At 41.5% G+C, this 17,971-nt stretch overlaps 1 protein-coding gene across 1 annotated transcript in view; it reads left to right on the top strand.

Annotated features, from left to right (window-relative positions):
* Nucleotides 1–2,100, top strand: part of LOC145343429 (doublesex- and mab-3-related transcription factor 1-like) — a 104,966-nt gene extending 102,866 nt beyond the window's left edge. Inside the window, exon 6 of the mRNA XM_080189658.1 lies at nucleotides 2,060–2,100. Within this exon, the coding sequence (XP_080045784.1) occupies nucleotides 2,060–2,100 (41 nt within the window). The remainder of the gene's footprint in view (nucleotides 1–2,059) is intronic.
* The last annotated feature ends 15,871 nt before the right edge of the window (nucleotides 2,101–17,971 follow it).

The raw sequence follows: 17,971 nt of genomic DNA, 5'->3' as shown, positions 1-17,971 counted from the left end.
TTTACCTGCATCTCAGTTGCTGCTGAACTGTGTGCTCGTCAAGTGTAGAATTTATTTTCCGCTGTGTGTTATATATGTAACCTGCAGGTGGTATGTTCTACACTGTCGAGGAATAAACACTGTATAACTTAAAGGTGTAATTTAGACTCCTTCCAAATGATGAGAGGATAAAGACCAAGTGTAGCACTAACTTTTACAGAACAGAAGTTCACGTCTTAGTCCTCCATCTGTTCTGTTTGCTGATCTCAGCTGCAGTAATGCTCAGGTGCAACAATTTTCGCTTAGCTGACTTAGAGTCCTTGAACCAGTGGCAGAGAATTGTAGCCTATGTTCTGCTTCTCATTACTATCCAGTCGCCTCTGCTGGTGGTGCACATATATTTGCATATGTACGTGAAGATTGCATTGGATTAACGACGCTACTCATGGATAAATAGTTTAATGGCACTCATTGTCTCAACACATATATTAGACTATTGAGAAAGTTACCAGAGAGTTATCAGTGTCTCTTGAACTACCTTCAACAAGAGACAGAATTTTCAGGAAGGAAACAATATAAATGGTACTTCCATTTACATGTAAATAAATTTTTCCAGTTTTGAAACCAAAGTGCCATTACTGTCACAAATGCCCACAAGTACTATTTTTCCCATTCGCCTATCATTGGAAACTGCACAGTCACTGCTAACGCTCTGGTGTGTCCCTGGCATCCAAGATTGCTAAGTGCCTTGGAAGGGGATATAAATTTTAAATATTTTTGGCAATGCCTTTGTGGAGTGATTGACTGTATGAGCAGGACTGCCATTCAACATTGAGGCATTTCAAAAAAAATGCCATGGCTCAGCCTCCATTTGTCTCCCAACTTAGCCAGGGTAGTTGTCCCAGCTGTGTTGGCAACTTCCCAAGATATTTAATTGCACTTTATTCCCAAGAAAGATAGGGAATAGACAAAGGGCAGGTAGGATGTTCAGTCCCCAGGATGGTTCCTGCTGAATTTAGGCTCTGCACATGTTACATCAGTTACAATATTGCACACTAATTGTTAATGGGAGGAAGAAAGTCAAGGACTTGATCAGCAGACATCTGGTACTGATCACAGAGGATTGCAAAACTGTCAAATATCAGTCACAAAAACTAACTGCAGAAGAGATGATTTGTGTGACAGGACAACATTAAGTTGTTTAGATTCCCTTTAATCGTGTTTCTAGTTTGATTTCATTCATTTATTTGAGGATGCATGCCTGTAAAAAAAAGCTTTACTGTTAGCACTGAGAGTCTCCTGTCTCATGTAATGCACTGGAAGGTATTTTAGCACACTATTGTTTCACTTCTGGTATCTGGCTTTAAGTCAGCCCAGGCTGATGGGATGAAGGTCTCCTCTCTCTGTTGGCTGTAAGGATCCCATGTGAAATTAATTTAGGCAGTCTCAATTTAGTCCCTAGTGGGTATGGACCGACAACACAAAACTGCTCTTAATTTGATACTAATTGGCAATCTTACTCAGAGAGACTGGTGTATGGGAAATGGAAATATTGCACTGGTGCAGTAGGGAGTGCTCTCCTGAGGTTAGGATTAAGGCGCTTTGTTGGAGCAAAGTAAAGGGAGCTTTACTGTGCAGCTGCTGTTGCTGTGCCTGACCTGGGAATTCTTTACACTAATACTGGGTAACTGAACAGGGAAAGTTTTCCATTACCCCAACACTACCATTTCTCGATGAGGATTAAAATTCATTGAAAAAAAAAATCTGCAGCGATTAAAACAGTTGTTGGCATCAATACACCAAGCTCAGAATCCTCTCTGATGACACTATTGACAACATCCAGAAGCCCTGACTACCCTTCAGGAATGCCACTCAATGCAAGCTGCTGAGTGTCTCTGGAGACAGGAACCTCTGAGTCCCTGAAGGTAAAGCTTCTTGATAATGATCTTGTCACATTTTCTCTACTGAAAGTGCTCAGTTATCACTCTGAATAGCAATATAATGTTCCAGTAAAGGAATGGCAACATTATGTTGGCAGTACTATATGAGCCGTACAAACACTGTTTAGTTTGCTTACCAGATTCGCCAAAGGAATACGAGTGTGAGGACTTCTCAGCCTGAAACTGTTCCATCACCAGAGGTAATGTCAGGGAATACATTACAAATAAAAGATTCTTCTATCCGTTTTTTGTAGTCAAGCTTTTTGTTCATCATTTTATTTGTTACTGTTTTTTAATGGAGAAAACCTATAGATTCTATCTAAAACATGTTCAAAATACTAGATTAATTTCTCAAGAAGGTAATTGTGCACAATTTCTGCATATGGTTTAAAATGGTGGAAAAATCAGACTAATGAACACTGTTGCGTAGATTCATCTGGAACTTTCAACACCTTCCAGGTCTAGTGGAGGAGAGGTTTAGGTCACCTAGCTCCAAACTGAGACAGTAGCAACATACTTAGAGGAACTACAGTGAAAGCGCATGTCACTTGCAGCTCACCCTTTCCTTTTCATTCAGTCAAGCAGTGAGGTGAATACTAACCGGTAACTAATCTATAACATCTGGGCATCAGTCAAATTCTTAACTCTGTTTATTACAATGGAGCCTAGCTGTAAGAAAATGTGATAGAACTATAGTAGATGGATTAGATCCAAATTGGTTGAATTAATTTACTCATCATTATAACATGATTAGCAATTATTTTTACAGTTCAGTTAAGTGTGTGTGAGAGAAACTGTTGCTTCATATAGCAAAAATTTGAAGATTGAACAGCTGGAAGCTAAGACCTACTCCCTAATATAGTGGTTAATGTTACAGCTCAGTATCTTTATAACTGAGATAAAGACCTCAGTTCTTTACTGAGATACAGTTTACTGACCTGCTGGATTCTGGCTTTGAGTCAGTTTACTAAGTACAGCTTTTCTGAATTCTGATATTTGTACAATCAGCTAATACTAAGTGTTATAAGTGTAAATATGTGAATGAAGAGTTGAGTGCACGAATATCAGTGTACACTAGAGTGATACTGCAATGTATTCTATCAAATTACCAAAAATATAATTGGTACAATATCTGCAGAGTTTTTGCAGGTAAGTAGGACAATTGTTTTGGGTTGGTATTTCAGGAAATTAGAATATGTGCAGGAACTGCTTCTGCAGTTGTACTTACTTTGAAGCATAGCCATCGTGTTATTCATTTCAGTTGTCCTTTGTATCTGACCATAGTGAAGAAGGCACTGCCTGCAGATTTCCAGCTTCCCCTCTCTTTCAACCAGTGCAAGTAAATTTAAAGAAGGGCTAACAGATGCTAGAACCAAAGAATCTCTACAGTGCATAAAGAGGCCATTTGGCCCATCAAGTCTACACAAACTCACAGAAAGCACATTCCACCCATTAAAAAAACTCCTAGGTTAAAATAAAACAACCTTTTAGTTTAGTTGCCGACTTAAAGATCTTATCCTGTGAACTATATATTTTGGTTAGTAGTAGTTAAGAATGTTGGACTGAGCATATACATAATCTGGGCAGAATTCTCCTAGGCCCCAGCCGGCGGGTTTGATGGTGGGCATGAAGGGAGAATATGGTGGGAGGTCCAGAAATCGGTTTCATAGCGGCATAAATTTACAGTGAGATCTTCTGCTGGTGTCCGCCATGATGGTTGTTAAATCTGCCAGGGGCTGGCTTGACCCTCACTTGCTTCCCAATAATTGGACGTGCTCAAAGGCCAGAACCCCATGCCAGATTCTCTGCGCTACCAGCAGCAAAACATGTCGATATGAAACACATTCGGGACAAAGTGATGTGCAGATGTTGGATTCACCTGAACAACCTCTGGGATTGCCTCAGGAGTTCAGGATGGAGGCCACCCCACAATTCTGGATCTTGAAACACCACACAGTGGATCAATGGTGCACCTGCAGATGAACCTTCCAGATTAGCTACCCTGAAGGGGATCCATCTTCCAGCCTCAGAATGTTCCTGACGATCCATCTTCAGTCTCAGGAGATCCATCTTCCAGTCTCAGAGTGCCCCTCTAGATTTATCTTCATTTTCAAGAGCGGGTCAGTGATGTTAACTGCCTTTTCAATATGGCACCCAGCACAAGTGGCGGACTTCACACCATCCAGGCCTGCCCACCACTAAATATTAGAGGAGCACATAGACCTCGATGGGTTGCAGAGCTGGAAGAGGTTTCAAACAAGGAGGGCAGGATGAGGTTGTGAAGGAATTTAAAGATGAGTGAGAAGAATTTTAAAATTGAGGTGTTAGCACATTGAAAACAAATGTGGGTCAGCAACCATTGGAGATTGGTGAATAGAACTTTGTGCGAGTTAGATTATGGTGGCATTGTTTCGGATGAATTCACGGCTGGCCTTGAAAACATTGGAATGGTCAAGTTTAGATATACTAAGCATGGGTGAGGGTTTCATGAGCGAATGGGTTGAGTCAGGAGTGGAGTCAGGCAGTGTTACAGGGAAGTAAATAGGTCGTCTTGGTGAAGGTACAGATGGGGGTTTGCAATTTCATCTCGAGGTCAAATATGAGACCAAGGCTTTGGTTTGCCTGTTTCAGGCTCAGACAGTGGCTAGGGAGAGAGGTTGAGTTGCTGACTGGGGAATGGCATTTGCGACAAGGTGCAAAGATAGGGTTTCACTCTTTAATATTTTATTTCCTCTGCGGGGACAGCCTGCAATGAGGAGGCTTGGGCTTAAAATTGGAGCTAGGACATTCTGCAACGAAATCAAAAAACATTTTTCACACAAAGGCCAATGGAAATTAGGAACACTTTCAAAAGGATGGCTTAAGGGATGGGGGAGGAGTGTGATTTCAAGACTGAAATTGTTAGGTTTTGTTAGGTAAGGGTATCAAAGACTATGGATCAAAAACAGGCAGTGGAATTAGATATAGATCAACCATAATCTAATTCAATTGGTAAAGGAGGTTCGGGGGGTGCTGTTTCTATGTTCTTCCTGTCGAATGCCAAAATAATTGTACAGTGATCCTGGTTGACGGGCTAAATGGGAAATAAAAAAGCAAAGGACCAGAAAAGATCATTGTACTCCATCTGATTGGTTCCAGTGAATCCCATTTTGCATCCTTTATTTTCTGCAGGGACAAGGCAGAGCCCAACTACCTTCGGCATATTGTCCAATCCATATTAAAATCCAGTTTAAATAAATCGTAAAACTTGTGTTGTTTTTGCATTTGGGTTGTGTCTCTGTGAAACACTTTGTGACATTTTCCTGTATTACAGACACTGAATAACTGCAGTTATTTTTGTTTGATGTAGAAGGATATACAGGGTAACTGCACAGCAGGCTATATGTAGCTCAGTGATAGACTTACAAAAGAGGCTCTACATGTTTACCACTATGCTGTAGAAAGCAGTGAAGTCTTCATTTATCAATGTTGTGGGGGTTGAAGTGAAAACATCAATATATTTAATCTGTCAAGTATCAGACACCTTGATGTATTGAACGATCTAAATATCAGAGCTTTGATAGGATGAATTGTGGTATACTATTGAATTCACATTACTGAAAAATAACCAGAGGGTATACATTTTGTAAGAAAAACTCATTATGCTAAGATTAACTATGTAGACTGTTGTAACATGTTTAAAATGTGTATGCAACACTGTGTAGTAACAGCATATTTGGTGTTTATTGGAGCTGAGGTAAATAGCATGCATTTACACCATAAAACAATTGGGGGAAATATATCAATATCAGTGAAGACTGCCATGCTAGGTTCATAGTTAGGCCGTGACGGCACTGTCTGCATGCATGGAAATCAACGTAGACCTGCAGAGCATTGCTGGAATGGACGCTGTATGAACGGGTTTTTCTCCTGTGTTTACATCACAGGAACAGACTATTTGGCTGACAGGTCCATGTTTATACTCCTCATAAGCCTCCTCCCACTCTACTGCATTTCATTTCATGTGTATATCTGGCTTTCTCCTAAATGTATCTTTGCTCATCACTAGAACTACCCCTTCTGGTAATAAACTCCAATTTTAGTCATCCCCCACCCCCCCCTCAGGCTGCTGACTGACTGCCCCGGAGCCCAGTGAGTACTGATTGACTGCATGCAGGACTTCCGTCTCTTGCTTGGCAGAAATTCCTGCTCCAAGAGCTGCTGGTCAATCTGATTGGCTGCCAGCACTCTGATCCCTGCAGCGACAGTGCTGCAGTGGACAGAAGAGGAAGTTCAAGAAGATGTTGGAGACTAAATGTGGAGGCTGGGTGGGAAATGACAGGGCCACCACCTCTGCACAACATTCAACTAATGGGCTAAATGTAGTTGGATCGAGGTGTTCTGCAGATTCCACCAGTGAGATTTTTACCTGTATCCGTTAGCTCAAATTTAATTTCTATTACAATGTGCTGGAAATATGAGCTTGTATCAACACACTGAGGGCAACAGGGCATCTAGGAGCTTTGTGAATGGCAGAACTAACTGATCATCTTCACCAATGGGATTTAAGAATTGAGAAAGAAAACAGACCAGTGGAGCAGGCAGGCAAACTAGAGACAAATCAAACCCAGAAAGAAAAATGGAATAAAAGCAAACAACTGAGAAGTGTGATTCAACTAACAAGTCCTGGAGTTTTGGAGCTTCATGGTTTTACATGGCTTATGAAGATGGTCAACGCCAGCGCCAAAGTCATCCTCAGCAACCCCAAGCTAGAACAAAGAACAACACAGCACGGGAAACAGGCCCTTCAGCCCAACGAGCCCGCGCCGCCACTTTAAGATTGTGAGTGCCCTCTTCTACCAATGGCCTTTGTCTATGCCTGTTGGGGAAGATTGAGGGAAGACTAATTCAGGGACAACTTGTTAACACCAATCAGCCTAAGAGCACGTTTTTGGGGTGTGGGAGGAAACCGGAGCACCCGGAGAAAACCCACTCAAGCACGGGAAGAAAGCTATTGGACAAAGGAGAAGGAAACTCCAAGAAGACTATTGCTTAGGTAAATGACTTCATCATTTTTGTTTATTCGTTCATAGGACATAGGCGCCGCTGGCTGGTCACCATTTATTGCTCAACCCTAGTTGCCCTTGAGAAAGTGGTGACGAGCTGTCTTCTTGAATTGCTGCAGTTCACATGTTGTGAGTTGATCCACAATGTCGTTAGGGAGGGAATTCCAGGATTTTGACCCAGTGACTGCAAAGGAGCGGCGATCTCTTTCCAAGTCAGGATGGTGAGTGGCTTGGAGGGGAACTTGCAGGTGATGCTGTTCCCGTGTATCTACTGTTCTTGTCCTTCTAGTTGGAAGTGGTCGTGGGTTTGGAAGATGCTGTCTAAAAAGGATCTTTGGTGAATTGTTGCAGTGCATCTTGTAGTGCACACTGCTGCTACTGAGTGTCAGTGGTGGAAGGAATGGGTGTTTGTGAATGTGGCGACAATCTAGTGGACTGCTTAGACCTGCATGGTGTTCAACTTCTTGAGTGTTATTGGCACTGCACCCAGCCAGGCAAGTAGGGAGTATTCCATCACATTCCTGACTTGTGTACTTCTGGGTGCCAAATTTGACTGTTATCGTTTACCTTTCATTTTTGCATCCTTCTAGTTTTGCCGATTCAGCTGCCACATTATCAGACTACTTCCCACACACCACCTTCCCAAGCAACTTGGGTTTTTAGCTGTTTGCCACTGCAGACTTCACCAATGGCAGCTGAAATTTTCATGTTTCTTTTGCTTCCCTTTCTCTCTCTTATTTCTTGGGGCTGGTTGCATGTACTGCAGCAATGCCTCATGTCCATGCTGCATCCCCATTGTTGCAGTTGGTGAGGATTGTCGTAGTATACAGATTAAAATAAATACAGCTCGGAATGCTACAGATCTGTTCTTTTGACCCTTAGCTTGGCTTTGCTTTTGCATTAAGCTATGTAACCAGAAAACAAGTGCTTTGATACATTAAGATTTTTCATTCATATTTTAAAGTTAAATCCAATACAATTAGAATTTCAGGTCCAAAAGGAAACTAAGACATAAATGCATTGAGATTTTCGATACTATAAAGTATATAGTTAAAGAGGATGGGGTGTGAAGGATGAACACTATTGCATATAATTTGTGTAGTAAGTGTGACCATTGCCCCATTTACTAAGCTTACTGTTAAGTTGAATAACCTTCAGAGCTGAAGCTCTGTCCTTCTGTTGGTTGTTGTCTTTGAAAATTGCATCCAGAATTAGTGAGCAGGAACAGTTAAGATTTACAAACAATGATGGAGCTTGTCATGCTTCTTTCACAATTCATCATCTGGGCACAGTGGCAGGGCGGTGAAGTGTTCTTCATAAAACCAGCCCAGTGTGAAATACGCCTCACTGGAGTCTATACTGCTCTAAAACTCCTTGGCAGTCTTCACTGTAAATTCGCATTGCCACCTGACATTACAGTATATCATTAAGGAATGCAGGACTTGAATCTGTGCATGAGTGCAGTTGACATAACGCTGAACTGCTCAAAGCTGCGTTAGGGTGAAGTCGTTACCACCATCTCGATGTTACATAGGGCACTTCTGAACCGTAGAATATCTCAGAATTAACACAAAACTTTTTCAAATTTTTGAAATGAATTACATGGCCAGATGTTGCTTATGCATTTATGTATTCATCTTTGGATGTTGTGTTCTTTTGTTTGAATATGTTGGTTCTGTATTGTGACAGAGTTGCGTACATGTTATATTCAAGTCTACGTTCAGTTACAAAATACCAGCGGATTATTACAAAAAAGAGAGGCAAAATACTGTGATTGCTGGAGATCTGAAATAAGAGCAGAAAGTGTCTCTAGTACTTTCTATGGTACATTATTCTGTACGACTCTGACTTTCTGACCCCCAAATCTCTCTATCACTAAGACCACTTACTTCCACCTATCCTAACATCACCTGTTTCTGCTCCTGCTCATATTATCTGCTGCTGAAATCCTCATCTATTCCTCTGTTACAGTCCAATTGCTCTGCTGGCTGGCCTCACACCCTATACCTTCAGGACACCTGTTCTCATCCAAGACTCTGCTGTTTATATCCCAACTCGCACAAATTCCCTTTTATTCATCATTCCTGTCCTTGCTGGCTTATGTTGGTTCCCGATGCAGATTGTTTAAGGAACTTGAGACCAACAAATTGGTGTGTGCTGCACTTGCCAGCCTAAATTTGGATCTCATTTAAATTGCATGAGGCCAACAAACTGGATGCTGTGAAAATAATTTAAATTCTGACTCACTTTGATGCTGGCCTTTGGGAGAAAAGGAAATTTTTGGATGGAAGGAAGGTGAGGGTCAGCAGCCAGATTTGATGCTGCAATGGAGCTGATTGGGGGGGTGTGATTTGTAGAAGCACTTTGCACTGCTCCACATTCAGAAAAACATTTTTCAAATATATGATCAGCAGCAAACACTTTAACATCATGTGTAGACCAACAGCAGCCGTGTTCCACTCCACCCAGTTTAACATTGTAAACCTCAAATGGGTATCAGTGCTGTAAAGGGTCTAATACCTGCATTGGGTACTGACTTTCCTTCAATCGTCCAAGCATTTTGTCATGCAAAGTTCACACTTAACGATGCTTAAGCATTGAAAAAGTAGTAGAGCTCCCAGGGTGGGGAAAAGTCTGAAACTGGTCTACATCTGGAACAGGAAGCAATCTCACAGTAATTTAGCAGACAGTTTTCCTCCGTGTCTGATTTTGTTTCCTATTTGTATATAAAATTAACATGTGCCTTTTTGCCATGTGGAAGAAAATATCTTCCAATTAAGAGAACTGGACAGTGGAAAAATTACTCTGCTCTTTGATATAATTTTGGCCATGGAGCAGCAAAAACCTCACGTTTGGGCAGTTTTATCTGAGGTTTTTGGCAATGAAGTTATAGCAGACAAACAGGAAAGTCTCTGTGAGTATTCATGATGGTTAGCAGGCTGCTTGATTGTGATGGGGGCTGGTGGGTGTTGGGCGTCACTGTGATGTAACCTGATGCTGTTCCAATCTGAAAACCACATACAAGCTCAGAGGAACAGAGGGATCTTAAGAGTAATTATTCACAGATCCCTGAAGTCAAAAGTACAAGAAGAGGATAGTTAAGAAGGCACGTGGACACTTGCTTTGGGATTCGTGTGTCTTTAGTGGTAATTATTGTCAGTGCAGACTTGATGGGCTGAAGGGCCCTTCACTTTGTGACTCTAAGCTCAGATCATGTAGCAAGCTTTGAGAAACTGTGGTGGGATTTTACGGCCTTGCTCGTCCCGAAATCGTGAAATCCCAACCAAGGTCAACGGACCTACCTATGCTCCACCCCTCAACGGTTCCAATTCTTATGGCAGGCAGGGCAGTCAAATTCTAGCCAGTGTGTTGGGAGCAAAACTTAAAATGCTGCGATGTACTGACATTTTAGTATTGGACGCACTCATCTTTTGCTTTTGGAGAAGTACATGTTTTTGTGCAGTCAAGATTGCATTATTATCACAGTCACCTTTACATGTAGAATCTGGGATGAAATTGATTTACACCAATAATGAAGAACAAACTCATCACGGATTAGATCATAGCCTGTTTTTTTTCTGTATCTGATTTTGCTTTCATTCAAAGTCAATCTGTTGCCACCAGTTTCCTGTCTGGTAGTGAAAGTTAAAATCTACCTGCCTAATCTCCATTTACTCCCTTTATTGTGTTAGCAAGCTAACTGGGAATTAGACATAAACCATTGTGCTCGCATTTTGTATGGCAATAACAAAGAAGATCAGTTCAGAGTATTTAGAACACCTGCCTGCTGGAGAGTTCAAATAGCTATTTACATTTCTCATATTATTCAGGCTTGGAAACTAAACCTTAGTGCCTTGTCCACTTTTGTAAACATTTTTAATGTTGGACATTGAATTCATTATATTTTTAGGTAAATTTCTATTAATGCTCCTTTGATATTGTGCCCTACTATGTCTCATTAATTTCATTTCATCACAGCTGTACACTATAAAATCTGTAGCATATGTTAGTTAATTTTAATAAGTTGTTAGACTATTTGAATGTGGAACCTAAGCCAGACCTAAAGTGAATATCAGTAACAAAGTAACAAACAATTCAGGAAATGTGACCCTAATACCCTCCTCACCGCACTCCTCCCCCCACTTTTGATTCAACATTGTGGCTGAGCATTGCATTTAATTACAACTTAATTTCTTATTGCTGGTGAGATCACAGTCTTAGTTGTGCTGGAGTAGCACTACCTCTTGGTACAGTTGGGAGAGTTGTATCACAGATCACTGTTATGTACTGCCAGATAAGTAACTCAAAGAAGCCCAACCATGATGACACGGCTATTCTGGGGCTCAGATCATGCTGGCTAGAGATGTTGGAAGGATGGACTCATGTGATGGCATCCTGAGAGTTACCAAAGATTAAATCTGAACTTTGCACTGGAACTTTAGTGTGTTAAATCTGTTAGAATCTAAAGACCCTAGTGAATGAATCACATTTTTTGGCAGAATAACTTACAGCTTCCTTTTTTTTTGCATTAGATGCATTACTGATAGAAAAGTTGAATTCAGTTCATTTATCCCTTTGAATAACAAGGATTTGAGCAAAGGACACTATAATCCAATACCACTTCATTTTTGTCAAATGTGTGATTTGGAATCAGCACTGTGGCTCTGTATTAGAAGTAGCTAATAATTAGGGAATCCATTAGCAAATTATATTTTTATGCAGAGGATCTACCATAAAAGATCAAAGTTAATGAAATAGGAAAACATTGTTTATTTTCTTGTCTTCCCTCCACTAACTGTAATCTTCACAAATGGCTCTCCTTTGTTCTCAGAATACACAGTGGGCTTAGAGCAGCCCACATCATTTGACAACATCAAGTAAGTAGAACTCCACAGATATTTTATTTAAATAAAAAGCAATAAAGCTTCACTTTCAGAACAGGAGGATAAACAAGTGATCAGGATAGGATAGAGGTGGAAAGACTCTTCCCGCTCAAAAAAGACAATAGGACTAGGGGGCACAGCCTCAAGATAAAAGGGGGGCGGTTTAGAACGGAGTTGAGGAGGAACTTCTTCACTCAAAGGGTGGTGAATCTCTGGAATTCTCTGCCCGTTGAAGTGGTGGAGGCTGCCTCGCTAAATATCTTTAAGACGTGGGTTGATGGGTTTTTGATAGGAGAGGGGATTAAGGGTTATGGGGAGAGGGCGGGAAAGTGGAACTGAGCAGCGACAGATCAGCCATGATCTTATTGAATGGCGGGGCAGGCTCGAAGGGCTGGATGGCCTACTCCTGCTCCTATTTCTTATGTTCTTATGTTCTTATCAGTGGAAGCAGTGCAAATGTATGCGATGATCTCCACTACTGATTCTAGGACCTCTTACTCAGCAAGACTCCACACCAAAATCATACCTCACAAAAGTTCACCTTATTGAGTTTGATCTGCTCCATAATTAGTTTTTTAAAAATCCATGTATGTGGCTATTAAAATTCACTCTGGCTAAGACTTGTTTAGTAGTTTCCTAAATGAGAGGTAGTTCAGCATCTTTCCAACACGTCTTTCATGACATTTAATGTGGTGAGTGTTAATGTATTTTCCCTTTTGCCAAATCTAAAGGCTGCAGACCTGCATCCATGTCTGTAATTAAAACAAAAGGTTAAAAATGAAGACTAAGAGTGTATTGGGTAGTTTAGCCTATTGTCGGGTTGGTGGACTTTTTAAATTTTGGTTTGTGCTGATTGCATTTATACAGTGTGAAACCAAGATGGTGTGACTGCTGCTTCTCCAGTAAAGTGTCACGAGACCCTTAGTGACATAAAAAGTGCTGCATAAACGCAAGCTACATGTTAGCATCAATGCAGAAATGTCAATTAAAACTTGAGTAACCAGCGGCAAATCCAGATTTACAAAATAACCCTTTTCACTTGGTCAGGGCAAACAGGGCTTTTTTTTATCTTTGGATATTTGTTAGAAGTGACTGCAGAAAATCTGCCATCCACTATGTGTCTTTCCAAATTGAGATATTTCCAGGCAGTTGATAATGTTACCCACTTTACAAAATCACTCAAAGTTAAAATTACCCCTCCAAGACTCAAAATTCACATGATTTTAAGGGGGGGGGGGAATCCACTGACAGCAAACAATTAATTTTCTTGGTTTGTTTTTTTTAAAACAAAGTGGCATGGTCAAAATTGAAAAATAAAGATGAAACTGTCATATGTTTAGTAAAGGATGCTTTTCTAAAAAGTTGGGTGAGTTTTTCTGTGTAAATTAAATCTACATTCTGTGTTAGAACTCCCACACGTTAAGCAGCTGGAGGCAAATGTTGTGCAGCTTGTTTCTGTGTCACCATGCCACTTTGACTACTATACTGATGAGCAATAATGTGCTAAATACTAGATAATTGTCAGCAACAACAATATGTGATCTCATAACACCATATCAGGGTCTCCATTAGCTATATAACCTGAGGCAATTGCCAGACCTGGCAGACACTAAGCTTTATTTGAAGTGCATTGTTTGGTCAATTTTTTTTTAAGTCTGTATTTCTAGATGTAAGCAGGACTGGTTGATAAAATGGAGCAAGGTGGAGGTCACTAACCAGTAATTGCCCTTTGCCCTCTACATGATAATTTCCTTTAGCGTCCAATCCACATTAACTGATTCTTGAGTTGTTGGCTTTTACGTGCTTATGGATCAATGTAATTGTTTTGGACAACATCACTGGGAGACTGTCATTAGAAATTAACCAAAGCCAGCTGAAGCATGTAGTTCACATTACAGCAAAAATACAAGTAAAATGGATGACATTAATTGCATTTAAGGGGCTGTGTTGGCTTATCAGGCATTTGGGTGGGCACGCAGCGAGTGATCAGAACAAACTGAATGCTTTTCTTTAGCAAAGTGTGTACAAATGTGTATGTGTACAGTGGGTGGGGGACAGTTAAAATAAAATTACTCCTGAACTGCCTGAAAGTGGATTAGATATATTAACATCGGCTTGCTGTGTCATTGCACAGACTATATTCTTGTTTTAATTTTTATCCTAATCTATTTTATTTACTTTATGCTGTCATGTCCTCCTGATTGATTCCTGCAGTAACATTTCATTATGATGTAGAATTCTAGCCTCCCAGTTACTCTTAGTGGGCGTCAAAGGGCGAGGAATTAAATTTTTCTTTCACTTTGACTGATGTAAAACAGTTTTATGACAACAATCATAAGAGTTACTGGGGCTTTTCAGATGAATGTTTGTATTACCCACCAGTGTGGGATGACACCTCACCATTATTGAATTAATTTGTTTTCCTGCTGCTGTTTAACTGAGTATCAAAATAACTTGTCACAAGAAATGGCTATTATTAGCCACAAAAACTACAGCACAAAACAGCAGGGCTGTATACCAGATACACAGGGCTGATCTGTAGGGGCATGTGGGTTTGGGAGACATGGTGGGTTTAAAACTGGTGAATCTGACAGCCCATCAAGGACCTGATTCCAATCCATTAACTTGCTCATTTGGCTCCAGCACATTGGGCTGCCTGTGCACAACCCCCTTGGGAAAGATTGGTTACCTATTTCCATTTACTAATCATTTAATTAGGGTAATATTGACATAGGGCTCACTCTTAACGTTGGATCCAGAGATTTTCTGGCTTCCTGAAAGTGGAAGGCGAATCCACAGCAGCCTTTTGTGGATTTGAAACAATCTCAGTCCAAGATGTCAAAGGATACCCACTACTCACAGTTAGTTTCTTACCTGCCAGTGAGAAAAGGGTTATTTATTTTCAGTGGGAAGTTTCTTTGTGCATTCTTTACAAAAAATTAGAGCTTATGAGATTGGATGCAATATACAAACGAGGACTGAGCATTGGTTAATGGACAGTAAACAAAGTGGGAATAATGAGTCAGTTTCAGTGTAACTCGGAGGGTGCCACAAGGATCACTGGAAGGACTTCAGCTATTGACAATCTTTATTAATGGCGTAGATGAAGAAACTGAATGTAATGTACCCGTGTTTGCTGTTGATGCAAATGTAGACATGAAAGTAAGCTCTAAGGAGTTGCAAAAAGATACGGGCAGGTTAATTGAGTGAGCAAGAATGTGGCAGATAGGATATAATGGTGAGAATTGTGAAGTTTTCCACTTTGATAGGAAGATAGAATACTTTTAAATTGATCAGAGGCTGGAAATGTTGATATTCAGAGGAACTTGGATGTCCTTGGCAGAAATTTCCCCTCAAAAAAAACTATTGGGAGAAAACACTGGACTGTCAGGGGTGTTCCAGCCAGCAGTTACTCCACACCCAGTCACCTTGGGCGAGTGGTGATTTGTTTGCAGGGATGACATAAACATGCCAGTGAGCCCGGCTGCAGAGCACTCGGGCACCGTTTTGCAAGGCTGCCCCGATCTCTCAGCGCACTGGGAGACCCTTTTCCTCCCACACCCCTCCCCAACACGGGTTGCCAGCATTGGGGCCCTCCTGATCGGTCCCCCTGACTGACCCCAAACGCGGTCCCCTTCATGCTACAACCCCCCCGCATGGTGCCCCCAGCCTGTTATAGCCCTCACTCAGTAATGGATAGATTATCGGATATTAAGGGAGTTAAGAGATATGTGGATAATGTGGGAAGGTGGATTTAAAATAGAAGATTAGCCAAAATTTGATTGAATGGCAGTGCAGGCTGGAAGTGATGAATACCCTATTCCTAACTCACATGATCTTGCTCGGAATTCTTCAGCCGTTCACGCTGGTGGCATTTTCTGGTCTTGCTGCAGTGAACGGAGTTTTGCCTGAGCACCAAATTCTCTGTCGTCAATTGCAGTGGTGGTGGGGCGGGAATGACCAGAAAATTCTAGCCCTTGTGTGCAATTTAAAGGTCACTTCCTATGCTTTGGCAGTTTCCTGTATCATTTCAGGATGCTTATATTACCTTAGATGAGGACCAGTAAGAACAGCCACAGAACATATACCTGACAGCTGCTAACAGACTTCAGGTTTTGCAGCAGAGAGGTGCAGCTCACCGGAGCACTATTCACATATCAGAGTCTACAGTCAGCCAGTGAGTTTCCTTGACATGTCTAGTGTCTGAGGAGTCTCAGAACATCATGTAAGATGTCAGACATCTGCTGCATCCTAGAAGATGCACCTGGTGACCTCACATGACCACTGCCTCAACTTTTTATGCCTCCTGATCCTTTCAGACTCTTCCCAGATGAATGTAGGATCCTTCAGTCAGTTGCACAGAAATTCACAAGACATGACTGATAGCAAATTTGCCAGGTAGTAATCATGTCATCGTAACCACTGATGATGCGAGGAAGAGTGAATGGGCACTTGGCTTTGTAGCTCTACTTGGACTCCCACAATTGCAAGGCACCACTGATTGGACAGACGTGGCAAAACAACCATACTTTTTCATCAAGCACAACTCTATCATTGCGCAGCAACCATAAACATATTGCCATGCAAGTGTGTGCAAGTTTCCTGGGCAGATGAAATGGTGCTGTTGTTCTCCAGAAATCCAAGTTGTCTGATCGATCTCTTCGTTTCTGGAAGTAGATTTAATGGGCAGTTGCCAAATGTGAAGGAATCATCTGCAAACTTGATTCATGTTATGTGCCAGAAATCTAAGACAAAATAGTTGCCACTAGATGTGTAGTTGAACTGGCATTTGGCATGCTGAAAATGTACTTCCAATGTTTTGACAGATTCGGAGAGGTCCTTCAGTATGTACCAGCCAGGGTCGCCAGAATGCGCACTGCACAACATTGGCACAGCAGCAAGGTTCATTCTGCAAGTAGAACAACTTGAAAAGCTCAAATGCCCCTTCAACAATTTGGGGGTTGGATACTGAGCGCTCTGCATTCCTGGCTGCTCACATTGCTGTGAGGAATACCATGAAGAATGCAAGGTTCACTTAGCTTCCACCATTGCACCAATATTGCTAGCAAGTGCAAAAGCTTCTCTTGCCCATTATCCTTCCTCAATGCCACTGACTCAAAGCAGTTCTACAATTTACCAACTTCCCTTCAATATCCCTCCCATTGGTGCCCTTCAACCAATGTTCTCACATTCATAAACAAGTTACAGGCCACCCACCATCCAGCACACAAGAATGGATAAGACAGATAGGTGGTGAAAAATAACATGCTAAATAAGGAACAAAAACTTAGCAAACTGGCATTTTCTTAGGCACCCTTCTCCATCCCATTGTGCAACTACATAGCCTTACTCTTCCCTTTTCTGCTAATCTGATGTGACTTTCCTAAGGCTTCAGCAGTGGTAGAGGCAGGCTGCCCCGATCCCTGCTCTTACTGCTGAGGTGCCTTTGGCTGATGTCCTTTGTATTTTGGAGGTCATTAAAACCCTGCCAAAGACTACTTCATCTATGCCAATGCAGGAGCAAATCTGGCCATCAGGAGACAAGCCAGCATACAAGGTACTGACTAAATGGTGGGCTGTGGGTGAGAAAAAAGTGCTTTGAGTAAAATCCCCACTCCCATGTCTTACTTCAACCCTCTCTGCTGCACCTCAGTGCTATTGTGTGCTGAAGAACACTTCAATGCAGATCAATGCTGCTCCACAAGGCCAAGGCTAAGGTATCTGGTAACGTATGAAAGGTGGCAGGCATGTTGGTATCCAGGGTCAGTACAGAGCACATCTCAGTCCATTGTGTCTATGGTCCTCAGAAGAAGATATCACTCAGTAACCTGTGACAGCACCTCTTCATACTTGAGATGCACTGTGTAGTTGTGGTTGGTTTACTTTGAAGGCTTATCAATGCATGACATGTTATCTGCTGCTCAGCGATTCTCCTTTTCATCGACAGTACAGCATCTATACGCAACAGAGCTTGGAAAGGCTGAATCCTCTGACACAGATTCCCCATGCTGACTGTCTTCACCATTTGCTCTTGCTCATTTGTGAAGAGTGTAAAAAGCAGCTACTGGATTACTTGCCCCACTGAAGTGTGAGGATCTGAACTGGTGCACGGTCTGCCTGATTC

The sequence above is a fragment of the Carcharhinus amblyrhynchos genome, chromosome 5 (assembly GCF_965287045.1).
Source record: "Carcharhinus amblyrhynchos chromosome 5, sCarAmb.v2.hapA, whole genome shotgun sequence".
Taxonomy (NCBI): Eukaryota; Metazoa; Chordata; class Chondrichthyes; order Carcharhiniformes; family Carcharhinidae; genus Carcharhinus; species Carcharhinus amblyrhynchos.
Note: the sequence above shows the minus strand (reverse complement) of the source record. Positions and strands in the feature narration are given on the sequence as shown.